Source organism: Cyprinodon variegatus, unplaced genomic scaffold, assembly GCF_000732505.1.
Source record: "Cyprinodon variegatus isolate N-32 unplaced genomic scaffold, C_variegatus-1.0 Scaffold749, whole genome shotgun sequence".
NCBI lineage: Eukaryota > Metazoa > Chordata > Actinopteri > Cyprinodontiformes > Cyprinodontidae > Cyprinodon > Cyprinodon variegatus.
In genome coordinates, this window is record NW_015151202.1 from 21,846 (window position 1) to 49,656 (window position 27,811).

The 27,811-nt window shown below is 38.5% G+C and overlaps 1 protein-coding gene across 1 annotated transcript; it reads left to right on the plus strand.

Moving 5' to 3' along the window:
- LOC107098122 (regulator of G-protein signaling 17-like) lies at positions 1-27,523 on the plus strand. The gene is made up of 6 exons (XM_015395600.1): positions 1-174; positions 8,385-8,771; positions 17,567-17,697; positions 24,436-24,510; positions 24,597-24,828; positions 24,945-27,523. The coding sequence occupies exons 2-6, from the start codon at positions 8,769-8,771 to the stop codon at positions 25,131-25,133; spliced, it is 630 nt and encodes a 209-aa protein (XP_015251086.1). The 5' UTR covers positions 1-174; positions 8,385-8,768; the 3' UTR covers positions 25,134-27,523.
- The last annotated feature ends 288 nt before the right edge of the window (positions 27,524-27,811 follow it).

The following is a 27,811-nucleotide window of genomic DNA, read 5'->3' on the forward strand; positions in this document are numbered from 1 at the left end:
ATCCAGGCGAGCTCGGCGGAGATCGGTGCTGAAGCGGGGCGGATGGCAGGAAAAACAGCGGCGCTGGACACGATAACACCGTGGGATTCCCATCCACCATGCCTCTAAACAAGCGTCACGACGCCGCGTTTTCACACCCATCACTGTAGGACAGTGACAGGCCAGCGGGAAGAGGTAAGACTCCGCTTGTTCGGGCTAACTGGGGCTAGCCGCCGCCGCCTCCTCCTCGCGCTGTCAGAGATAGCGGCTCTCGGGCTAAAAGCTAGCCAGCGAGAAAGTGGGTGGTGTTTGATTTGTGGAGAGCCTCTGTGCGATACTCGGCACCGAGCAGCTCTCTCCCCGGCTGGTTTGTTACTCATTAGCTAAAGCTAGGAGGTCTTCCCCTCTTTCAGACACACAGCGGTTCCAGCAGCTGCACGCGACCCAGAGCAGGAGGCTAGCAGCGCAGCTAGTGCACACAGAACAGAAGCTGATCTACTTCACATCTGAAGATATGCACAGGCCTTTACACACTGATCCCAAACACCCCGGGTTGTGACAGTTCACCGATCATGTCTAAAACAAACCATCCCACAGAGTTTATGCCTTTGAAGCTTTTGTTTTTCCGCTATGTGAGATGATTTTGTCCTCTTGAAGGAACAGCCACTCTGCAGTTTCCCATGGGTGTGTTGATTCTGAGCACAGGTTATGTTCCAGCTGCATCCTAGGACACTATGATCCCATTAACTTGGGTGATCAACTTAAACATGGGAGACACACATTTCTCATCACCATGTTCCAGATTATCTGAAACATGTATGTAACTTATGGATGTCTACATGAACATTATAATACCTAATGATTAATTAGTAAACCAGGTGTTTGGTCTGAGCAATTATGCTGAAAGCCTGATGGATTCATTTTAGTATAGTCATTTTAATGTATTTCTCAGTTAAATTTGGGTTTGGTTTTGTTGCTGTTAGTCTGTTTAACTGAATGAGTGATAGGGAACATATCTTAGATCTTATATTTATAATTTGGAGGTCTCCAACAGGGGGTGCGCGACCCCTATGGGGTCCACTTACTCCATTGGGGTCGCAAATGTTTTGGTTGATTACTTTTTTTTTTATATATATATATTTCCCCTGCAATTTTTTTCCACTAATTGAAATGTCTTTAAATACACATTAACATGAAATCAACACACTGTAGTAAACAGATAAATGGAGGCAGAAGATGTCTTTCAGTCATCAATGCTCACATTCAGCGACAAACAGGAGCTCTGTCAAGCTGGGCACCATTTCATTCACAACACCTGTCCCATCAACAATGGGAAGGGAATCAGAATCAGAAATACTTTAACAATCCCAGGGGGAAATTACTTTTGTTACATTACTCCATCTGTAATAGAGAGACTATAGGACTAGTTTGATATAACACAATTTCATACAATATATATAATTAGGGGGTCCCCGCTCCATCTCGCCATCAGTTTGGCGGTCCTTGGCCTGGAAAATGTTAAAGAGACCCCTGATTTACACACATTCAGCAATGGAAAACCCAATGCAGCTGTGATAGTTATAATGTTATAATTCACAAGTTTATAATTTTGTTTTTCATATTAAGGATACAGCAAATATACAGAGTAAGCCCCTGATAAATAGATTTTTTTCTGTGCAGAACATTTTCCCTTTTTGCTGTACTTCTCTTTACCCCATAACAGTAGTTAATAACACAGAAATTAGGGGTAAATAAGAGCAGACGGGCGCTTTCTGTATCCGGAAGCTCCTCGGGTTGATTGCTTCACACACGTCATTTTTAGGTTGCAGAGTGTACCCCAAGAAGAGCGATTCTATGGGGGCATCACTTAAGTGTCATTACTATTAAGAAAATAGTAGCTTTCTTTACCCAGCAAACTTGGGTCATGTTACTCGGTCTTCCCTTGATGAAGTGAATCTGCTGCTGCTGCTGTGTCTGCAATTAACTCTTTTATAATTGTATTTTAATGTATTTTTACTTTGTTGTGCGTGAGCAAGCCAAAGGCAAATTTCTAGCATCATTTTGTATGGTAGACGATAAAGTTTTTTTCTATTTCTATTTCTAAACTAGAGCTGAACAGCAGCATGTGGGGGTGGGGCAGAGCTCTGTTTAATGTACTATTCAACGAGAAAAACTCACTGCAGCACATTCTCTGGAATATAATGAAATTAAGTTTAAAGCATAGGGATAGTAGGAAATAAAGTTATTCTTTTTTTTATTTTTTACAAATGTTCGTTTTTGTAGTATGACAGCCTTTATTTTGAAAGTGGCCTGACAGGAAACAGGGTGAAGAAAAGAGGAAGACATAAAGCAACAGTCTCTATGGGTTGGGACTCCAGCCTGGGATGGCGGTGTGTTGAATGTGGCCCTGCTCCATTATTCAACCTAACTTTGAAGGCAGTTCTTTCCTAAATAGGTTGATATGAAGGTATTTCAAAAAAGGCTTCTTAACCAATCAGTATTAGGTTCATCTTAAAGTTTTAACTTTGCACAATTCTTTTTTGCACATGCATTTTTGAGGAAGTAACTTTAGAGAAGTCTTTTTCCTGGATATTGGCTGTGGAAAATCTCTCAAGTGCAATGCAAACGAAAACCTTATCTTTGCACACGGCTATGCAAAATCTCTTTTTAAAGGCCCTTAAAATACAGAAGAACCCTTTGTTTAAAACCCAGCTTTTTTAAACTGCCATCAGCAGTTATAAAGGCTTTTCCCTTTGCAGGGCTGTTTTTTTCTGTGGACTAATACTCATCCTGCATGTATTATATGATAGAAGGAGGCTGGTTGAAAGGTGCAAATATTATTGATTTCGATGCACCTAGAAATAACAAAAATGGAAATGGTCTATACTGTTAATTTACCAAACATATTAATTGATAAATGCTTAAAAAAAATGTTTTCAAGCTTAAGGGACTGGCATTAAAAAATAGGTAAAATAAATGAAAAAGGTTAAATATGCACCAAAAATAAAGATGTAACTAGTATTTTAATAATTAAATAAGGTGTATTTTTCATGCTTATTTTAAGGTTTAACAGACTAGTGATAGCTCAGAGCAAGCTTCTGGTTTTGGATCAACTCGTGAGCTCCCTAAAGTAGCTGGTATTAGTTGATTCAGTGTTGGAAAACTTTCCTTAAAGGGATGGTTAAATCGTTTTCAAGCAGGGCGCTGTAGTGAGGCTCTGAGCAGTAACTGTTTTACTCACTCCTCTTTAATTGCCTGCACACTCCCAGTTTCAGTAAAAGAAGCCAATTCATAGCACAGAGTTTAGCTAACAGCTGTTCAGACAGGGCCAAAGCCATAGCACATGTCTATCATTTGAAAACTGCCGGTGTTCTGTCAAAAGTGCATACTCTGTCAGACCAGCATACCCATAGTCAATCCCCCTTTATCTCTTTAGTTTATCCCTTTAGTTTGGTACGTAAAATACACTTCAACCACCTCAATGAGCGTTTATCCCTTTAGTCATGTCCAAAAAAACTATTTAGTTACTTTCTTTTTGGTGTTTTTTGAAGCATATGGCGATCTGACCTTAAATTGTTTTTTTTTGGGTTTTTTTGAGACTAAAGGGATAATATGGAAGACCATTCCTGCCATATTTAAAAATATGTCAGCTCACTGACCACTTCATCGTAGGCAGCCATGTTTGTTGTGACAGTGGCCGGTGGCTGCTAGCCCACCAATGGGGAGAAGATGAGCCCTTAAGACACACCTCTCCTCATATGCATAATTAGGCAAAAATGCGTACAGAAATGTAAATACGACAGGCAGAAATAAATAGCATTGAAGAAATGAATAGGGTGAAAAAAATACAAAGGAACAATTAACCAGACAAAAATTATATTTGCATGTTATAATTATAACATGCACATAAATAAATACTTAAAGAAATAAGTAATAAATAAATAAAGTTGAAGAATATAAAGGACAATAAATTAATAAGGTAATTACTATTACTATTAATAGTGGTAATTACTATAACGCGGTTCACTTTTCACGGTCTCGCTGTTTCACGGATTTGTATCATGCATTGTTAAACTTTATTGTCAAACATAATCGATGGTGGCATGTCGGTTTATAAGGATCTTTTGGCCCAGAAGAAAATAAAGGGACAACAACTACCGATAAACTATGTTCTTCTCTCCAAAAAACACACCTGCACCGCAGGCTTTAGAAGAAAAAAACGCCACAGAGCAGAGTCAGGATGCAGCGGCTCCGTCAGAACAGCAGTGAAATAGTGTACTGTACTGTACACGTCAGTCACTATTTCTCCTACTGTACTTTGTATTTTTTTTTCATAATCATTTTTCATTTCAATTCTCCCATTCCAATCCGTCACGGTGGGGTAGTGCTGATCCCTGCAATACCCTTCAGTTCGTATTGATGATTCAAATTATTACTTATTTATTTATAACTATATTATGTTACAGTACAGAAAAGTAGTTATTTGTTTATAAGTTTTTGTTCCTTGATTTCAATGTTTTATGGAGTATTTCATTGTATAATAACTGTTAAGAAATAAAGGTTTCTACTTCACGGATTTCGCCTATTGCAGGCTCTTTTTGGAGCGTAACCCCCATGATAAAGGAGGGTTCACTCTATTACAAAGGCAAATAAACAAAGAAGCTAATTAAGAGGTATATTTATGTCTCACTGTATAATTTCATTTCTACCTACATTTATTTATTTATTGTATTTTTTGGGGGGGGGGCAATTAATTGTATGCTTATATATTTTTTGAGCATTTATTTATTTCTGTATTTATTTTTAATTGTGGCAGGATTGGTCCTCCATAGATACACGGCCCGTTGAGGTATAAAACTAAAGGAATAAACACAAATCTGACGTCTTGCGCTTGTGTTTTGACTATAGGTATTGCTGGTCTTACGAGGTATGCTCATCTGACAGAACACCGATTTATTCTGTAAAGCTTTAGTCCGACAATATATTTGTGTTGCATTGACTTTTAGAGGTGGGTAATTTTACTCTGAATCTAAATCAGAGTTTTCCTCTGCAAGCTGTTTGTGTTGAAACATGGCGGATGCTAAACAACGGCTTTGTAAAACAAAAAGAAAATGTTAGATTTTCTAATAAAGGGCCACATATTTACCATACAAATCTACCGTAATCTAGTAACAATGTTTTCCAATTTAGACCTTTTAAAAAAGTTTTCCACCATGTTACACCAGTCTGGTTTCTGGAGCCGATCACACATCTTTGAGCCCATCCGTACCCTGGCATGGTTACAACTGCTGAACGGGGTTTGGTTTATTCAAACTGCAGAGCGCTTTGCTTGCTGAGTGACGGTGTGGCGGGCCCAGGATGTACCAAAAACAGGAAGAGAAGGTGCAATGAAAGAGCAGCAAGTTTAAGTAAAAGAAAAATAACAGCACCAATCCTAAGACATGGGGATGTGTGGTTGGGCAACGAGAAGTTTTGGACACCAAAGTAGCAAGAGAAATCCCCTGGACTGCCAAACTGTTTTCATGTGGCTGTCTTCTTCATGTTTTTATTTTCCTCCATCTTGGAAGTGCAAAAAAATGTTTAGCTTTGTCTCTGTGTAAAAAAAAGAAAAAAAAGAAGCTGCACCAAGTGAAGTTGTGAATTTTCTGCTGTTAAACCGATCCCTGGACCGGACAGGCAGTGTGAATGCACCCTGATGTTTGATTTTGTGGAGTATTTTTATTCTTTTTTAATTGATTCTCAGCCTTCAAGAGTCTCCCTCAAGCTCCTGATATAAATGATTCTTTCCCTCTTGTAAAGTTATTCGCTGAAGCTTATATTCGTCTAAAGCAGTGTGTCCCAACCTTTTTTTTTCGTCTTGTGTACCCCTTTGGGCATTTCTCTTACCATTAAATCCCCCTCTCAGTCAAACATATTTGTGACTGTCCAAAACTGGAATGAACTATAACTAATTATAAAATTAAAAGTATTTTATTGAATCCCTTTATCCTTGGGGAATACATTTTTTGGCATGTTGTTCTTTCCAACTCCAATAAAAAAACAACATAAATATGTTTCCCAGAAGCAGGTAAAAATCAAATAATAAATACAAAATAAAATCATACTATAAATCTGCCTTTATAAAACTGGAGCTCCTCTAAGTAACTCCCCTATAATTATATTTAAACATTAGAGATTGGAAACAAAATTCTGTTGTCAGACTACCTCCATTTACATTGTTTTCATCATTCATGACACCTGAGCTGCTTTCATGAGCTCAGGTGTAGAAAAACAGCTGATGCCAGGCTGTTCTCTATTTGCAGTCTGTTCCTCTGCATGATTTTGATATCAAAGCTGAAGGTGAATTCAAACATATAAAAAGAACATGCTTTTTGGTTGAAAAAGGTTGGTTAAAAAAAGTTTTAAGTTGTTGTTTTAAGTAGAACAGATCCCAGCCCTATTTTGTTACCTGAGAAATTAATTATTTTCATCTACCCCTTGCAATACACTCGCAGACCACTAATGGTACAACTAAAGCTTTATGGTTACTAGTGTTGCGCCGATGCCATTTTTTGGCCCCGATACCGATACCCGATACCTGGCTGTGCAGTATCGGCCGATACCGATACCATAATAATGTAAAATAATTGCCATCATGGCTTTGTCAAGCTGCTGCCTACCTTTGTGAAGCAGGAAAAAATCTAATACAAAGTGAATCCAGTAGAACTTTTTATTAAAAAGTTCTACTGGATACTCGCCGATACCGATACCACCATTTTAGGGCAGTATCGGGGCCCCGTCCGATACTGGTATCGGTATCGGTGCAACACCAATGGTTACCAGGGCTGAACCATTTTGACAAAATCTCCTAACATTGCAGTTAGATTTTGCTTTCCTTCTGCACTAGTGTCCACCAACATGTACGGTAGATGTTTCCTGCAGTCTTTCATTCATTTTCAGGACCTTGGAAGTGCGCTTGCCTAGAGCCCATTGTTGCAGGACTTTACTCCTGCTGTTGCTTCGAAAAGAGCTCACTGGTACTCGCATGGATCACTGCGCTAACTGCAACTCTCTCTTCCCATGCATGTGGCATAGGGCTGCAAATAAGGATTATTTTTGCAAATCGTTTAATATCGGATAGAAAAAGTTCCTTAAAGAAGGTTCTTTTACTAAGTTAAAGCAGGTGAAATTAAAATATTTCAACTTGAGTTCTGGATAGAGCATATTGAGAGATGAAAGTTTTCTTTTCTTTTTTTTACTTAAATGCTATCTTGGTATACCTACTGCTCTAAATGGGTGCTCTCTCAGCTAAAGGCATGTTTAGAGTCTCTATATACCAGTTAACGATTAATCGATTAATAAGTTAGCTGACAATTGTTTCAATAATTGATTGATCATGATTAATCTCATTAATTCTTTCAGCCCTACCAGCAAACTCTCTTTAATTGCATTACTGTCTCCTAAAGGGCTTGAGTGAGAAAGTCAGTGTCTTACTTTAGTTACATATAATGTGACAAAATCTACTGATTCTGCTATTTAAAATATAGTTGTGTTAAATTTTTATTATATTGCAAATGTAATTGATAGCCAGGTCTAGCTCTTACCAAAAGGAACGTCTAGGAAAAGTTTTGAATAGATTGAACAGATTAAAATCCAGTCATATCTACTCAGGTCAGCCGGTCATGTGACATTGATGGTGATGCAACAGAAGATTGTGGGCGTTTAACTGAAGCAGAGGAACGATGTCAGCAGTCCGGTCAGTTTTACTCAGTTTCCGAAGGCAGGGAAAATATATAATATCTGTTTGATTGTCGGCCCTGCGTAAATAGTAATAACAGATATAGGTGTTTACCCAGATTTTGATATCGGGCATCCTTGTTTTGAACTTGAACCTCCTAAAGTTTAAAAACAGCCTTTAGCTTCACCTGCAAGAGTTTGATAGTAAAACAAAACTGAAAACCACCACTTTTAGGATGCTTTGGAGGTATTATCAGTGATTTAGTACTTCACCGCCCTCTGCATGATCCTGTTTAAGGTGGAATAATAGTACAAGTGCACTTCCTGTGGCTTTCTGCTCTGCATTGCTAAATGAGGAACTTTATTTCCTTGTCTTAATGTGTAAATAACTTGTGACCATGAAGTATTTAGCTTTTTCACAATCCGACCAGAGGCTCGTCTTGTTTTTCCTTTGTAACACGACACGTTGATTAGGCCGTAAATCACGTCAGCACCTAAACAACTAGGACTTTTGTGATTGCCTAGTTTAATGGTGATCATAGATACCATTTCAGCGGGAAAATATGTGTAATAGAAAAACTTTAGTTAAATGAAGGTTATAGATCTATAGGTAATAGATAAAGGACCTGCTTCATTATATTGTTAAAGTCGATTTAATCATATTTCACTTTTTGTTTTGTTTTTTTCAGATGCTGTACATTCGCCTCCTCCTCTTCTCTCACGCGTAGAAAGGATCCTTTTCCGTTGAGGTCCTAGGAAGCCGACGGCAACAGAAGCAGAACGGGGAAGTGAGTGAAGGAACCCAGAGGAGAGACGTCCTTCCGCCTCACCCCGTCTCTCGTGTTCCTTCCTGTGCTACAGGGTCAGGGATGGTGACACCAGTAACCTCTCCTCCTCGCCGTGGTAAAAAGTACCCCATCGCCTCGTTCCGTAGCTCCAGCGAGCCAATCAGCCAGCACGCTCAGACACTCCACCAATCAGTGACTCTGTCAAGCAGCTTGCTACCACCCAGCAACCGATTACCTCACGCCATGACTGCTTTGTCTGACCTGTGTTTAGGAACTCGTTAATTCATGGTAAGTGTTAATAACAGCTGTTCTGGAAAGTGCCAGAAAAAAAGTTTACGGTTATTTCAAAGTGAAGAACATGGATGTTAAATAGTTTTTCTTGGTTTCCTTTAAACTTCCCTGTTTATTTACGGTTATTTGCCTTTTTAACAAACACATTAAAGTAAAAAAAAAATGTTCTTTAATATTATATATATTCTAATTCATAAGTTCCTTAATTTAAATGCAGATTTAATTAGACTCAATGAGAATTTTTTTTATTTGTTAATATTGCCGCTTTACTATAAACGCCTTTTTTATTGGTGCACAGTGGTTTTTAGATAAAGCATGAAGCTGATTCTAAGGTTTCATCAATATCACAATGTAACAAGAGAACCAAATTACAACCTCTGTTTATCTTTGACAAGTTTGGATAAATTGTTAGTTGGGTATTTTCAGGTATCAACGTTCCGTGAACATCGCCCTTCTCAAAAGCTCACCTATTTAACTATAGGTCGGATTCGACCTATAGTTAAATAGCATTGCTAGTGGTCTACAGGAGGAGCTAAATCTGAAAGTTGTAGGCCTAGCACCCCTAGTGGCTAAAAGTTACACAGTGTATAATTTAAATATTTAACTACTGACACATTCAATTAACATAAAAATACAGGGTTTACGCGGGTCATTAAAAATAATTAAAGGTCACTAAATTATAATTTTTTTTAATTATGGCCATAATTTGCATTAAAATTCATTAAATGTGATTATCGTGGCATTTTAAATGCTTTCATTTAAAAAAAAAAATAAGTTTATAAAAACAATTTTAATTGGATATAACTGGTTCCATATGTCTGGAAAAGAAGCATAACATGGCAGCAGCCTGTCGACGGTGAAGATGACGAAGGATTTTGTGGTGTCATTTATATATATATATATATATATATATATACATGCGTGTGTGTATGTGTTCTCTGATTTACATGTTTGAAAGTCACTGTTCTTTTTTGATATTGTTTTTTTCTATATCTGGAATTTCTTATTTCTCATTACATCTATTATCAATGTTCTCATGGAGTGCCTGTATTTTGATCTTTCCCGCTGTCCGGTTCGCCCAGCTTTTTTAGATCTGTGCATAGTGCTGTATTATGGGAATTACAACAATAACAACATAAAAATCTTAAAAAAAAATAAAAAAATGATGTGCTCTTTACTCCAATACTGTGAAAAGAAAATTAGTTAATGCATTCAAAAGTCAGTTCCTTAGTAGATAAAGTCCATTTTTGTGGATCTTATTCTCAGTATAAGTCCAGTTGTTTTCTGATGGCCTGAGAGGTTTAGAAAACAGTGATAAACAAACGGTATGCCAAAGACCAAGGGCCACAGTACTGTAAGCAGACCTGGGGAAAAGGCCGAGTCTCACTGGTTGCACATCACTTTTTAATCTCTGATCCGACTTTTTCCACATAACACTGACTGCGTATAGAGAGCCTCCGAATACACCGGGTGAGCCGATCCCGATATGTGCAGATTTTTTTACTTCTGTCTCTGTTCCCCAATGAATTGCAACACTGTCCCATGTTTGAATGGGAACGGTTCTAAAAACTTATTTTACAAAAAATAAAGAAAATAAAACATAGCAGCAAAAAAGCAAAGCCCCACTTAATGACCAGGCGGCTGCACAGCATCAGAAATCAGAACAGATAGAGGATTTTAAAAGGCTTAAGGTCAGAACACACTAAATCCGATTTTGCGTCCAATATGACAGGAAATCGTGTTGGACGAGGTTGTTGCGTTTAGCATTTAATTAATGGGGATGATCACACCTGACATGATTTTACGCAAGAGAGCTGCATTGCTCTGACTAAGAATAGAATTCAGAAAACAATTCCACTTTATTGTCATCACACACTCACAAGTACAAAGCAACGAAATAATGAATCTTAATCCATCACCTTGGGGAGCAGTGAGCTGCCGTTGTGCATCGCCCGGGGGGCAGTGTGGGGTTAAGAGTCTTGCTCGGGGACCCAGAGTGACTGTCAATAGGAGTGGGGCCTGAATTCAGTACCTCTGGAACCCAAGTGCAATGCTCTAACCACTAAGCCACCACTCCCCTAAAAGTCAAGATAGACCCCAGGTCTTTTTTCACAGCAATTCACTGGCAATTTCATTTGTCTGACGGGAAGAGAGACACGGTTACAATGTAAAACACATCCTCTTTAAGAGAAAATACATATATAAATAAAATAAATAAAGAAACAAATAAAATCTGTTAGTCACACGGGCAAAGAGTCAGTTTTGGAATCCCACATTGTATATATAGCAAGCAAAAACCATCAATGAAACATTAAAAAATACAATATTTTACCCATGACAGGAGTTCAGGAGGACAGAAAACGACGAGTTAGTGATCCCCTTAGTGCCTCACAAAAACAACGAGGGACAGAAAGTGCTATTTGTTGATCTCCTCGGGGGAAAAAAATAACTTCAGGAGGAAAAAGCGGATATACTAAAATAGTGATTGTCTTTGAGCCTCACAAAATAACTAGGGGCAGACAAAGCAGGTTAACGTTGCGTATCTTTGTCCCCCTCTATAAAAAAAAAAGATGGAAAAATTTCAATAAACATCACAGATTACTCTCTGAGAATCACCTCTCACTTCCTCAGTCAGCATATAAACCACCTCATAGCGTTTATTGCTGTAGTTTTCTTATCTTTAGATGTAGATCTCTCATATTTTTTTAAATTCCTATGAACATTCTCTATCTGTTCTGGTTTGAGATGTTGCATAGACTTATTAAGTGATGCTTTGCTTTAAAGAATGCACTGGTGTTTTGTTTTATGTCTTTTTATCTGTCATAAAGTCCATTGTGGAATTTTTTTTTTATTTGTGTATAGCACAGAGACAGAAGTGAAAAAAATCGCTGCAGATTTGCCCACCCTGCCTAAGCGTAGCCTCTCTATACACAGTTGGTGAAACTTTGAAAAAAAATTGGATCGAAGAGTAAAAAGTCGTTAACAATCGGTGTGTTCAGGCCTTTATAAAAAAATTATAATGAGAACTATGTTTAAAGGAAAGAAGAACGCAGCAACAAAGGCTGTGGTCTATCTCAGTCAGAGCTATGCAAGCCCTCTTGCAGAAAATCATGTTGGATGTGTTCATCTCCACTCACTCTCAATGCTACAACGTCATCTGGCCCTATTTTCTCTAGGATCGGACGCAAAATCGCATTTGGTGTGTTCAGGGCTTAAAGCTGTGCAAAATGTGAAAAGTCATAGGAAGGAAGCCAGAAGAAGTCCTGTTTAGGATTTGCCACATGTGGAGTATCAAGAATAGGTGGAAGAAGCTGCTAGAGCCTTAAACGTAACCCATGGTATACTTGCAAAACTGCAGGTAGTAAAATACCTGCTCGTCTCCCTGACCTTTCCCTGTTGTATGGTGGTGGCAGCATCGTGCCATGGAGAAACCTTTCTTTAGTGCGTCCAGAGAAGCAGCTCAGAGTTGATGGGTAGCTACAATGGTACGTAAGAGCAGACCTGAAGTGAAAAGGGCCTAGTCAAAGTCCAGACTCATTTATTGATCTGTAGAAAGACTTAATAAATTTATGTTCACAGCCACATGGACTTCAGTCTAATAGAGGAATGGGAAAAACATAGAGACAACTCACCTTTTTTGCAGTAATATTTGTTGGGGAATACTTTTTTCATGAGGCACTTTAGTTGTATTTCCATTAGTATTTCCCTGTCATTATTTTAAAGTAACCTCTCTGGGTCCCTTTTTAGACACTCATCTTTATTGAGTGACTAAAAATATTTTTATTTCCAACCAACATTTGCGTCTCCTGTCAAAGCAGCCTTTGCTTCTGGTTTTTAACAAAGCCAAACCCTCACCGTTATTTGCATCCGGCAGCCTGTTTTCCACTGTGCTGCCTGGTTGCTGAATAACTGATGGTCGCTACACTGGTCTGACGACTGCATTTGCATATCAGGCAGGTTGTGCTTGGCTTACCTCCCGTTGTCACACCATTGTGAACCATCACATGCGCTTATGCTCAGAAAAGGGAATGATAAAGAGGGGAGAAGCCTATATTGTTTGTAATTTGGATCTTTAGGGATTATATTGGAATTATGACTTTGCAAGTAAGAGCTTTCTTTATATTGACTATAGTTGTTTACAGTATTAATATGTTTCATTTGTTTATGTGTATTTAAAAAAACCCTGCTTAGAGAATCTTGTAGTTTTTTTAGTAGCTTTTTTTTTTTTACCTGAGATGTCATTATTTAATTGTCAGTAAAGTGATCATGTTTTAGAAGTAGCTCCTTCCGTTCAGTTGCTTCCATCAAAAACTTTCAGCTGCTCATTTAGTCATTAGTGGCGTATCATTTTAAGAGGAAATAAGGATAAAAGTCTTACTCCAGTAGGTCTAAAAATGCCTCTGCTACCTTAGTGATTTTGTAGGTCCACTTTCCAATGAAAGTGTTTGTGAGTTATGTACACTTAATAGTTTATTTTGCGCATTGAAAGTTTGGGTAGAGAGGAAATGTCCGTGTTGGTGCAACACAATGTTTTCCTGCAAAGCTGGAACAGCTTCATGTCCTTAGACATCACTTTTAATCTGAAGTTGGTCTGAAACAATCAATTGGATTAATTGTGATTAATCGATTACTTAAATAATCATCATTGTAAAAAAAAATGTATAAATGTTTTACATTTATGTTGTAAAAAAAAAAAAAAATCTTTTTATTTTGTCAATATGCTATATCCAGAACTCCTGAAGTAGAAAAGTTTGAGTTTCACCTTGTTTAATTATGTACAAAATAATCATTAGTTGCAGTCCTAATCTGAAGGCCTATCCTTTACCTTTGCTCAGGCTTAAAGTAAAAAAAAAAATGACAAAAGGTTTCCGTTACATTTGGAGTAAGACCATTAGAAATGTTTTTGGCAGACTTAAGGCAATGAGAAAATTTCCTCTATTATGAATTTAATCAACAATCTGAGCAGTACTGGTCAATAGATGCTAAACTAATTATTGTAAAAAAACAATTCCGATTCCGGTCGGTACTATGACTATCACACTTTCTACATCTATTAATCTTCTCTTTTACCATTTCACTAAAACAATTCCTGTTTTTATAATCTCTCTAGATCTACGTACTTAAATCGTCTCTGCTTTCTTTTCTTTAAGTAATTTTAGAGGCGTTCTCTATGTTTTTATTCTAAGAACTTAGATAACCATGAAGGATGGTTGATTTTTTTTTCTCTGGTACGCCGATTCCATCTTGATTTAGATATAGAATATGAAACAAGATTCAGCCTTTTTTCTTAGGCCACCAGATTATTTGTTTAACTGATCGGTTACCTCCAAGAGCTCATAAAACCATCTTTGAAAGAGAAACAGGCTGATAGCATCACAGATCCACAGGGCATGTTTTATAAATGTTCACTTAAAACGATTGATCATAAAAATGTATTAATTTCTTTTTAAAACACCTGCAAATTAAATGGCCTCTGCAAAGCTGATCTACTACCTGGTTTAGTAGATCGCTTTGCAAGTCTAAAACGAGTGGAGCAGCATGTGCAAACAACTTGCCATGTTTGTCCACATAAATATGCGCATCCTATGCTGATGACCAAAACTGGCAAAATCAAGGAGGAAATTATGCAAACATAGATCCTAACCACCCTGATGCAACGTAGCTATCCTGAAATGGAGTGCAGGTGAAGTTTTTATTTTTTTTTTTTTAGCCACATTTAAAATTCAGTTTCATTTATGGACCAATTAATGAGGCACAGTTATGTATTTATTGAATTATTATGGTTCTACTTCTGTTTTTTCAATTATGTTGGTAAATTCAGCTGTTTAGAACTTAATCTTGCTTTTTGCCCCTTTTGAACTGTCTGTCAGTGGGAGGATCCGAAGTTCAGTTAAAAAAAGTCTGCTTTTATTGATAATTAATATTTTAACTTTACCCTGTATTTAATTGTGCCTTGATAAGATAAGTCTTTCAAAGTCAGCTGACCTAGGTGCTGACCTAGGTGCTGTTCCTTTGTCCAGTATGTTTTCCACTGTGTTGTTTTTCCATTTTATGGCTATTTGGCGAAATCAAGCCAAAAGATTGTTGAGGCATTATTGTTTATAACTCTGAATCTGTGGTCTTATGTTGCACTGAGGCGGGTTCTAGGACTGCAGTTTAAGGGTTTTTTGACCAAAAATAACATAAAGTGATCATATTTCAGTGTCTGATATTAAAAAGCACAGCTTGACAGCTGACAAAAACCTGCATCTACCGACCAGTTAAAAGGAATGCAGCTGCTGTCAGAGATGGCCCTAGACCAACTCCTCACATCACCCACTTGACCCAAAATATATATAATAACTGAATAAACTTTGACGCTCTATATATTGAGTTACATTTTGGCAAACTTATTAATTTATGTAAAAAATTATATTTATGTTTGAACATATTCCCCCTAAGAAACCTTAAATGTTTTATTGTACAATTTGATATTGAGCTTATCTAATTGTTATGTTTTGGGGGAATTTGGGGATGAAGATGCGGCTAAGCGGCTAATTTTTATTTTTGTTTAAATGCACATATGAACCAGCAGGCTGAGGTATTGTGATATTGTCCATGGAGGTAATATATTATTTCTTAATTTGAACCCGCCAGGTAAACCAGCATCCCAAGTGTTTTTTTGTTTTTTCAGACATCCCTGCGTCCAAATTCCTCATTCTAAGATTTGTTTCGACAACACTAGCGGCACAGATGGATGTCTAACGCTGATCTGTGGCTCACTAATAAAGTTGCCTATTGTCTTAGGACATAAGTTATTCAGTAGAAAACTGTGATGTGTACAGATAAAATGACACATTGTGTCACATAATATAGTGGAACATGCAATATTTTGCTAAGATTGCAAAAATTGTTCAGTTTTAGGAAGGGCATTAGGCTAGCAGGCAGTTGCAGTAAAATATCTAAAGAAGCACATTTGTGGGGGACGTTTAATTAACCAGTCTGTAGTAATATGACTGCTTAAGGTTATATATTGAAAGTTGTCAAAAATCCTTAGAATGAAGGCCATGTATGAAGATTATAAATCTAATGGTCGAAAACATCTGAGAAGTTGGCAACAAGTTAAACACTCAAATCCACTTAGCATTAGCCAAGAGGCAGCTAGTGAACCCTTGAAATAAAGCACTATACAACTTAAAGAAAGCAAAAAAACGGCATCATAAAATTGTGAATAAAATCATTCATATTCCAGTCTGCTCCGTGGTCACCCTCCAACTTCACATTATATGACATTAAATGGTTCAAATATTCCTGATCCACCGAGAATCTCAAACATTGATCAGGTTGTTTGCTCATCTCACTGTTTTAAAGTTCATTTGATTTAAAAATGGGAGCAGACTAACCACAGAAACATTTTACAGCGGTCCCTAAAACCATTATGGAAATTGGCTGACCTCATGCAGCCATTCTCTGCTGCAGTTTTCTAAGATTTTTATTTTTTTTTTGTGCTATCTCAATGTGTACCGTAGTTTATTTTTTTTTTTTTTATTATTTGTTAGGGTAAAGATAACAATGGTTGTAAAAGAGTAGTGATTTTCTGGCAAATTTTCAGAGTTGTTAACAGAAATCAGCCATTGTGTCTCTTTATTTTTTTACAACACAAGGAAACAGAAAGTCAATGATCATTTAAATTCCTCGCAGCCGAGTCAAAAAGTGTAATTTGTTTAAAAAGAAATTGCTAGAGGGTGCCGTATGTTTGGTAACAATGGCTTTATTTTGATGTGGATGGGATTCATTGCCCTTCAAATCATGTGCTTACAATAAAGTTTTTTTTTTGTTACGTTTCAGTGTGAGATACTGTTATTAATTTAAAGAGTTTTAAATGCATGGATGCCAATAAGTGCAAAGGATGCTGTGACTCTTTGATCGAGTCTTTCTGTGCAACCCGAGTGATTTCATGATGATAGGGAGGAGAAGGTTGGATATTAGTACGTCTAACGAGGCAAATTGACAGAATTACGTTATTTATAGTTCAAGGAATTGAGGAGGGCTGGAACGTTTGGCGGGAGGGGTCCTTCTGAACTAAAATAAAGTCCGAATTTAGAAGAGTTGATCTGTTTTTGGAGAGAAGTATTCCAGCCATCATTAGATAATCAGAAAACCCTGCTGCTTAATTACCATGCTGTTCCTGTAGGGTTTTATATGAGAAGGAGAGCTCATATCAGGAAACAAAAACATTAGCAGAGAAAATCGGCTGTGGCACAAAGATTAGTGTCAATTAAAACGATCAATCAGTGCCAGGAAAAAAGGCCCCACATTATAAAAGCTTTCTGCACAAATCTTTATCTCCAGCCAGTCGCTGACAGATGTTGCGTCTTCTGATGCTGAACAGATGATGAAGGTTGAAAATGAAGGGGTTAATACAGCTGTGCATGAATTAGTATATTTATTATGCACATGTGCCCATCCATGTGTGTGATATGCAGATCCAGTTTCTCTGTCTGCGGCCATTAAAATGCACATCCAGTGTGTGTCAGGGCTGAGTGAAACACTTGGGCCGAAGCCAGAAAGCCCTCGTACCAAACAAGGATGGGAATCCTCCTCCTCCTCCCTCAGCTCTCTCTGTTGCTCTTCATCCTTTCCTTCAGGATACATCCCAACTCCAGCTTCACTCCTCTTTCTGGATTACGTGTTTCCAGCGAGCGGAGAGTGGAACACGAGGGTTGATTTGGTTCTGCTCTCTCTGTTAGCGTGCGATTGTTTTGAATAATTTTTAACTATGCTCTGTATTTGTGCATGCGTTTGTCGTGAAGCCCCACAGTGTGAGTGGAGTGGAGATGAGAAAAAGGCAGGCGGCTCACATCGAGGCCCCACCCCAGGCCCCCGGACAGCCCCGACCGAACACCTGCTGCCTCTGCTGGTGTGGCTGCTGCAAGTGTCTTTGGTAAGCAAGCAGTACAGTTGAATATTGCTGCCTGGTTCACCACACTGTTTAACATAGAAATAGATCAAACAAGATATAACCACAAACCATAATGTATTTCAGAGTGGGCTTCAGCTATCAATTATTTTACTCATTAATTAATCTAGCTCTTTCCTTATTTAGGTTTTAACATATGAGGAACAAAAAAATGACAAAACTAAATATGAAACTCACATATATTAATGTATAAATAAATGAAGAACAAAATAAAGAAAAATAATTAGTTGTTTTTTGTGACAAAAACACATTTTTTTTGTTTATTCATTTATTTATTTGTATGTCTAGTTATTTCTTTTCCATTTTGAATAATAAAAATGTATTGCACGCTTTAAATGCATTATAAATTAAACAAAACTCAATTAAAAGCTCAGAATATAAACTCAATAGTAAAGTTTTTTTCATAGTAAATATACTATATCATAATTCCTGACTCCTTAAAAAACGGATTTTAAATGCAAATTTTTTCCTGGTTAAATAAAAATATGCTTTTTTTAGCGGAATTGTTTATCTATGGTGTATTTCCAAACAATCCAGCACCTTCATCTACCTTTTGGAGTCTACCTGTGTCCTTCCCAAGGCCAGCAGGTGATTATCATTAGACAAAGGAAAGATCAACGGCACAAATTTAAATAAAAACTTCACCTAACTGTTCATACAATACAGAACTACTGTGCTGTAACAGTCCAGTTTATCATTGACGTGAACACCCAGGTATTTCTACTACCAGTAATTACAAAATCAATATGGAAGCTTTTAAATTGAATCATTATTGAGTCGAAGAAGTGAAATAGAAGGAAATTGTCAGGTTTTTAACAATATCCAGCCCTACTCAGCACTTCTCTACTTCTGTAACATTGCTGAAATGTATACCATAGACAAAATGTAATGATTTCCTGCTTTTTATATATAATTGGGTGATGGACAGACAGCATAGCAAAGGACCAAAACCTCCCATCACCAATGGCCAGGAAAGAGCTTGCATAAATAATTGCATTTCTAAACTGACTGGCTTTTTTTAAAGATCACCAAACAACTTCTTATATCAGCTTTTTAAAACAGAACAGTAGCCTCACTGTAGGGTCTCTGTCAGATGAGCAGCATGAAGCTTTTTTGGTAACATTATCAATAATTTGATTTTCTTTCTGAGAACTATTAATAGAAGACTAAATATAGCTATCAAAGAAAATGGGAGTATAAGTCGCTCTCAGTGTTCAGCTCCGTCTGGAGGCACATGCTGTATTTTGTATTTCCTGTTTTGTCTTTGAAAAGTAGTTTCTTTAGTTTGAAATGACTGTTAAGGCTTTTTTTTACTTTTTTATAAAAAGCGTTTTTAACATCAGCATTTCTGTTTTCTGCGGTCAGATTTTGAGACAAAAATGAAAAGCGCACCTAGAGATCAGTCAATAGTTGGATACGGTTCCATTCTTCCTGTCACTAGTTGTTTTTATTTTCACAGGGTGCTGACAGGCTTTCTATGCCTACTTTGCATTCAAATGAAAAATGTAAAAACGTGGCGTGCTATTTAAGGAAAACTGCAACATTCCCTGGAAAACACGACAACAGAGCCTCACTCTGCATTTCTACACTGTAAAAACATCTAACCGCGAAGGAGATCCCTTTGATGTTTGGGCGCAGGCTGTCACTTAACCCAGAGTGTCCCGCTCAGCTATGTGTTGCTGTATTAATGTGGGAATGAGACTTTAATGTAATTGTGGTCATTTTGACTAGAAAAGTGTGTTTAGTCGATTCACCGTTTGACAACAAATAAATAGAGAAATTTACTGAATTGAAAGGTGATTCTGGCAAACTGTCCGGTGCCTCCAGAGGGGGAGGCAGTGTTTTGCTAACACTGTTTTGACAGCGGACATTGTTGGATGGTGGATGGAATACTTTGAGGATCGATCTAACAGCCTTCTGTGGGGAAGAAGAGACAGGGTGCTCAGGGCTGGATTGGTTCATCACTCAGGCTGAAGTTGCCTAGGAGGTCAAAAAACTCCACAGTGGCAAGGCTTCTAGGGTGGACGAGATCCAATCTGAGTACCTTTCAGCTCTGCATGATTTCAACGCTGTCGTGGCTGACATGGCTGTTCAACACGGTGTGGAGGTCTGGGACGGTGGTCCTAGATTGGAAGACTGGGGTTGTGGTTCCCCTGCATAAGGAAAGGGACCGGAGGATGTGTTCCAACCATAGGGGAGTACCACTCTGCAGCCTCCCCAGTAAGGCTGTGGAACAGTAGACCAGCTCTACACCCTCCTCCAAGTCCGAGGGCATGGTTTTCATCCGGAAAAAGGTGCCTTGTCCCCATCAGGTTGGGGGAGAGTTCCTGCCTCAAGTGGAGGAGTTCAACTGTCTTTGGGTCCTGTTTAGGAGTAAGGGGAGAATGGAGCGGGAGAATGATAGACGGCTTGGTGTGGCGGCTGCTATAATGCAATCTATGACCACCAGCCCTATGGCTAGAGGAGGAAACATGAAGCTAAATGCAGGCAGTCCTAGTAGGCAGCCTGTTTAGCTTCCGGCAGGTCAGCGACCATAAATATCCGGCAAGGGTTAGCCATTGAAGACCTTAGAATCACTTTTCAGAAGTTGATTAAAACTGAGCTTTGAGCAAGAAGGGATAAAAAAGTGAAATATTTGTAGCAATCAGTACTCGAGTTGAGGGGGTATGAGGGCGGATGGCATCCCCCTTCTTAAAAAAATATGAAAAATCATCCCCCTTCTTAAATGACCATCCCCCCCATACCATTCCCTGTGACATTTTATTACTGAATGTGTACATTTTCGACTGCATATTAACATTAATCGCAATAACATTGCCCTTTCAACGTCTGGCAGTCTGTGGGCGTATGAATAGACTTAGCAAACTAAATAAAATCAAAGAAATACCATGACTATGAAGCTGATCCCTGTGGGAAATTTGTCCTCTGCATTTGTCCCTAACTATTAGGACCAATGATAGCCATGCCAGTCCAGGGACTGACTGTAGTTCTACTGTAAGGTGCCTTCGTCAAGGTCAATGACCAGCGTACCTGACATGACCTGACCTTTTTTACAGCTAAATTCACGAGAATGTAGAGATAACTGATCTACAGGCATGAAGTCATGTAATCACTTTATTAATTTAACAAGAACAAAATAAATATTGATTATTGGTTCAGGACAAATCCAAAAGATTTCCTGTTCGTTGTTTAAATCGAAATTTAACTCCAGTCATGTGAAGGAAACCGTGTTTCCTCTCAGATCTTAAGTCCTGCAAACTGGGACTAAATAAAGGGCTTAAAGATTATTAGAGTAGCATGAAATGGAAATACACTTTGCCTAGGCTTTGGTTTAATCTTTGTAAAATGGATGAAGATCCAAACTTTATGTTTAGGTTTGTAATTGGTATTAAAACGGTATTTGGGGTGGCTTTCTAAAAGGAAACTGAACAAATTGTTCTGCAGGTCAGAGAGTTGCAGTCTCTTGCTTTACCTCTGAGCAAGGCACCAAAACTAAGAGCTGAAGTGAAGCTTCTCCAGCTGCCTGGCTGCGGCTCGGGTCTTGCCAGGAGAGAGGAGTGAATGAAACATTGTTTCCAGGCAGTGAATGGTGAATGCACTGCTTCTTTCACGGCACTTCATCTGAAGTGGTCGCAGCTTGGGGACTGTGAGTGCGCTCGTGTTTGTGCTTGAGCCCAGCGATGGTGTCAGTTCCCCCGAACTAAGCCCTGAAAAAACAAATTCCTCTGTAACACATATGTTTGTTTACTGTTTTGGTTTGAGGCTGGAGGGGATCATTTGCTTAGCTTACTGAGCGTGGGTAAAAGTTTAGTCAGGCTTACATGTAAATGGCAGAATGCTCCCAGTGTCTCCTCAGTGGAGTGCTTGAAACGTGCCTCTGAGTCAGACATCCCATCTCCTACTTTGGTTCATGTTTGACTTTGGAAGCCAAATGTTAAGGAAGATATAAAAAGGGTCAAACAGAGAGAGAATCCTCACCCAGTCTTACACAAGGCCCTTATCTGGTCAGGGTGTCTTCTATTTCCATCCCAACATCACATGCAAAACAGCTGTGAAGAACAGCTTGTATATTTAGGCGTATTGTGAGGGCGCCGGGGGGCGGGGGGACTGCGGCTGGCTTAGCCCATTACTGCTGCACAATAGGGACTTTGACAAGAGACAGCAAGAGGAAGGAAAGATCCTCCATGGAGGGGCAAAAATAGACTGCTCAGTTTGTTACAACGTAGTCTCTGCAAGTAGATCTGAGACAGAGAGGCTGCTGTGATGAGTCTGAAACTTTATTCTTAGTGTCCACTAATGATTAACTTAAGCAAGAAGAGGAATAAACTAACAGCTCGGCTTCAAATATGTTGGGCCTTTAAGGAGTTTTTTTTTTTTTTTTCCATTTTTGAAGTAAAATCAACATTTTGTCAGACTTTTTGAAGGATATTCAAAGTTTATGTTGGCTAACTGCTGCTGTTATTTTTCTGTAGTCTTGCAGCTAAAGCTGAAACAGAACTAGAGGTCAAACTGTACTTTAAGCTAAAACATCTTGTTTGACTTCTAGTATTTTGTTATTTGGAGTTAGTTTACAAAATGCAAGAGGATCATGTTTAGCAAGAGGGTGAAATCCCAACAAACATTTGAACAATTTTTAAAGCTGTATAGGTCGTATCTTCTACTGCATCTTTGTCTCTCGCTTTCAGTTTTCAGCAGTATCAGGATTGTGAAGCAATTTTCTATCTGCCCAGAATAAGTTCTGGGTCTATATTTAAAACCTTTATCTCTGTTATCTCCACCACGCAGTCGCACAAAGCAAATGGACTTAAATGTAAAGCCGGCATGAAAGGAAATACCTACTGCTGTGGAGTAATGTTTACCATCATTTACTATTAACTAAAGGTTATATAAATGTCTAAGTTATATATATAAAAAAACCATTAAAGTAAAATAAAAATGTATAAATTGGAGGAAACGTGCTGGAAAAGTTTTGCACCACCTGTTGTTGTGATGTCATTGACTCTGTGAGCAGGATACAAGCGCAGGCAGGTGGAAGTGCTGTAGCCGACTAAACTATAGTGCTTCTATTAGCTCTCTTATATCAATGTTTTTAGATGCAGGTCAATATTATCCGATATTAAGTTTCTGGCTAATATTGGACCAATTTATAAGATCAGTGTTGGATTATGACAGCCCTACTTCATTTGTTTGAAAACACTCTCTCCGCGGCCATTGACAGCGTAATTTCAACATCATTATGAACTTTGATTTACGCTGAAACTAGAGCTGAAATAATTTATTGGAATAATCTTGAGTAATCGATTATTAACCCATTATAGGGCAAGTTATCGTTTTTGATCACTTGCATACCCCTTACAAATGGAGTCCCCCCCCCGTACCTCAGTGAGGTCTAGAAGTACAAGATCTATATCCAGTCATTCAGCAAAGATGCTGAATGACTGAAAAAAAGATAAGTTAACAAAAAAAGGTAAAAAGCTAATTGAAAATTTTAAAAGTATAGTTTAAAAGTTAACAATTATATGTAGGTTTATAAACTAATAAATGTAAGGATCAGCATTAATGCCTCTAAGGTTATGTTGTACGTGTATTAGGGGTGTGGGAAATAATGGTTTTGGCGATATATCGTGATATTCGGCTGCCCAATATAATATCGATCTTTCGTTCTTAGTATCGATTTAAAAAAAAAAATAAATGGTTACATAAAACATTGATGGGAAAATGGGCTACCTCTGCACCACCACTCTGGCAGAAAGCGCTGTGGAGCCCTTTAACTGTGCATGCAGCACCAAATCTCTATTTGAGGCAGTCACAGTGGAAGAAAACCCCAAACAACATGGATAATAATACCTAATCAATATTTTCTGATGAAAATATACAGCACTTGCTGTTTTATCTCATCATTTGATTTTGATAGCTGGGGAAAATATTGCAATATATAGTGATACTGCAATATCGTGATAATATCTTATCGTGACCCAAGTATCGCAACATGTATCGAATCGCAACACTCATGCCAATACTCACCTCTAACATGTATGTGTGTTGTTTCTTTCACTATCATTGTTTTTCATTCATTTCTAATAGAACAACTTTAGTAATTTTTCTTAATGTATTCGGGGAAGGTGGCGTTTCTTGTTATTTGCCATCAAAATACGTTACAAAGATAATAAGGTCTTGTCCTGGATTCCAGTAACACTATTGGCTTAAAATTTTGATTTTAAAAGTATTCCACTGATTGCCCTATAAAGGGTTAAAATAATTGTAACTAATTTAGTGATCGAATAATCTTTAACACTATAGACTCTAAAACATGAATTTTGCTGACAGAGAGATCTACTTAGATCACTAATTATATCAAAACCACCAAAAATATATATTTTGCATTTAAATATTGCTTTTTTTGTCTGTTTACTTGCTCTATCCAAAAAAAAAAAGTTTTACTTTCACCTGGTTTATTCACCGATCTTCTCTAAGGAATCCTTTGCAATCCGATTATATATCAATTAATCTTAAAAAATAATCTGCAGATTAATCAATTAGCAAAATAATCATTAGTTTCAGCCCCAGCTGAAATACGCTGGCAAGAACCCTGATATGTATACAGCTACAAATCAAATCAATTGATTTGATTCTTAAACTCCAAGAAATAAATGGTGGTATTTTGTCTAGTTGCACATGAGCTGTTTTATGTTTCATTTACAGGAATGAAGATAGAATTGAGAGGAGTGAACGGCAAACCTGCACCAAGATGGGCAGTATTGAAGCTGTTGAAGAACAGTAAGTGAAGTCCAACTCTGTCCCTTGCGTCCTCATCGTTGTGTGTCTCCGTCCCTCTGCTTGTCTGACTGTTTGTTACACCACAGACACCCCAGTTTAGAAGAGCTGCTGTCCTGGGCACGGAGCTTTGAGATGATGCTGCGCTCGCTGGAGGGCCGGGAGATCTTCCGGGAGTTCCTGCGCTCCGAGTACAGCGAGGACAACCTGCTTTTCTGGTTGGCCTGCGAGGAGTTAAAAAAGGAGACGAACCCCTCAGTGGTGGATGAGAAGGCCCGGATTATATACGAAGATTACGTCTCTATATTGTCGCCAAAAGAGGTGAGTTCATTGATTGGACTGATTGCGTTTAGGAGATAAACTCAGCATACATTTTATTCATTGAATAAACGTGAATGTGACTTTCAGAATAAAAGCCATATTCTGTCCCATCCCAGGTGAGTCTGGACTCTCGGGTTAGAGAAGGAATAAACCAGAGCTTAGCGGAGCCTAGCAACACCATGTACGAAGAGGCCCAGCTCCAGATTTACACCCTGATGCACCGGGACTCCTTCCCCCGTTTCCTCAACTCCTCCGTTTACAGAGACCTCCTGGCCAGCAGGAGGCGCACCTGCCTTGACACCTAAACCTCCCCACCGTTCGTCATTGCCAACGTACTCCAACGAGACTACTACTTAAAACTGCAAATACTACTATGGTGCCAGAAGTCAGGTTTGGGGGGAAAAAAAAAGTCTCGCTCTTGTTTTGATGAAAAAAAAAAAACTTAAATAACATCCAAGATAGCTGGTTGGGTCTTTTTATTTTCTTTTATTTATATTTTTTAAGCAGTTTTTAATCCAGTTGTTCACTGGAGCTAGGTCGAGCTTTCGCTGGCTGCTTATTGGTCAGTTTTAGACCATTATTTGCGGCCAGTGATTGTTTTGCTAGCGATTTGAGCAGTTTTGTTTGATTTGAGTGGCCGACTCCACCTTAACAGCGACTGGTTGAATCGGTCGACCCTGCGGCCGAGTGTTGGTTGAGCGTGGACAAGGACTCCTCAAGTGACGAGGACCCCGAGACGGAGAGTGACATAAAGGACAAACCCACTGATCCTGTACTGTAATATTTGAACCTCATTTTACCTTCACTCTACTGCTCTGTCTTTACTCGTACGTCTTTTCTGTTATTTCTTTGTTTTTTGTTTGAATTTCTTTTTGATTTATACCTCCACACTGTCCAAACATGACACCCAGTGGTTGGTGGGAATGGGAGAATCTTTGCCTTTTTAACCAGTTGAAGCATCGGCTCTCTCTGCATGCAGCTCTCTCTCTTTCTCTACTGTAGCTTGACAGTATAAGCCGCGGACTGCAACCTTTTCTGAGAGATATTAAGGCTGGCTGCTCCTGACTATGTATGTTCAGTGAAGGGGCGGAAAAAAGGGTACATCTCTGTCAGTTTTAAGCTTACTGCAGTTTTTATTGAGATGTAAAAGCTGCTTTCTCCAACCCTTCCTCTGTCCGTCCACGTGTTTTGTCCGAGCACTTTCCTTCATCTAACTGGGAGAAGTAAGGGCTAGAATTGTGGTTGGGCAGCTACTTCTAATATTATAACTCATAAACTTCTCTCCGCTGAGACAAAAATAAAAAATCACAATGCCTTTATGTGTAAAGGAAGGCAGCAGAAGTGCTGCTTTAGATCTGCTGTGAAGCAACCACAGTCTGTCCAACAATCCCTACCTCCCATTCCTTTTTTTTTATTATTTTCTCCCTTTCCTCTGACCCGCTTTAAGATTCCCACAGCCTGAGAAGCACAGGTGCCAAGTTTGGGCCAAAACCCATAATGGAAAAAAAAATACAAAAAGACACTTACAGTACATTGTCTCAATGAGTATTGTGGGTAGAAAACACTAGCAATCTCCTTGCTACAAGTGAAAACAACCTGCTATTAAACCTTGAAAGGCTTCAGCTTTTGACATTCTTGTCTTTGAGGTATCAGATTTTAGTGGATTGGATAACTGGGTGCCAAATGGGACTTCAAACTTCCAGTGAGGAGGAATCGGATTTCTACTAGCCTGTTTTTTAGAGCTTGGGGGAAGACGACCGGTCTAATAATGCTGAAATAGGACTATCCCAGGCTGTTAATGAAATCTGCATAGTCTTGCTCCAATCAAGCCTTTTCAGCTGAAACCAAAAGGGTTTAAGCATGCTGTAGACAAGCAGATGATAGGATGCTTGTGCTAATCTTCCCTCCCACTGCCAGCCCTCAAACACTCTGGTCTGTTTTTTTCTAAACTATCTTGGAAAGCATGCAGTTATAACGTGTGTGTGAGTGCGTGTGAGATACAGTAAAACACCGAACAGGAAAATAAAAGTTAAATTGCCAAATGTCATGTAATGTTTAGCATATAAATGGACACTTTTTTTTTTTAAATATGTGAACGTTTTAACGGATAGATTGTGGTAAGCCTATGGATTTGCAGAAGGTGCATGAGTGCAGCATATAATATGCAGTTTTAATGCAATGAGCCTCTGTGTCCATTGATTTGATGAATATATGTCCCACATGATCTGGTCGTTGGGTAGAGCAGTGCTAGACGTGTCAAATAAACGCTGCTAATTACTTGCAGATACACAGAGGCATCCATGTTGCTGCCTTCTCTTGCTACCTGAAGTTCTTGTGCCAATCTGGATCTGCATTGAAGTGAAAAGACAATTAGTTCTGACTGCAGAGGGTCAGGCATGGGCCATTAATATAACCGTATGTGGAAACAGTATTAACACAAAAACAAAGAAAAAAATTTGTAAATCTGTCATTGCTTTAGTTTTAAACAGAATAATTTCCCCTGCCGTGAAAATAAGACGAGTAAGGCTGTATGGTTTTAGGAAAACATTCTTCATGCTTCAGTTTAGAGCCAGAATCTCTGTTAAAATCCATCTAATGGAACAAAGACACCCCTAGAAAGGAAGATGCAGTCCATAGCGTTAGAAGCACCATAGCCTACCAACTATAGCATGCATACATATTGTCCTTTTCGAACTCGTCACTCATCATCAAGAGGATAATTTTTCAATATGTTGTTCAGCTGTAGATATTATGTTCTGATTGTGGCTGTAAGAAAAGAAAATACCTGGAACTTTCAACCATCACATGGATTTTGAAAGTCCAGCCTGTTTTAAAGTGGTTTTCCGGAGTAATTTCACTTCCCCAGGGTTCCATGTTCAGGGATAAGAGGTTCAGGGCTGGGTAGGACTTTTTAAGGTTACCCTGGGGTTGTTAGGGTGCAGGGTCGATATGGATTATTTTAGCAGAAGCTTAAGTATGGCAA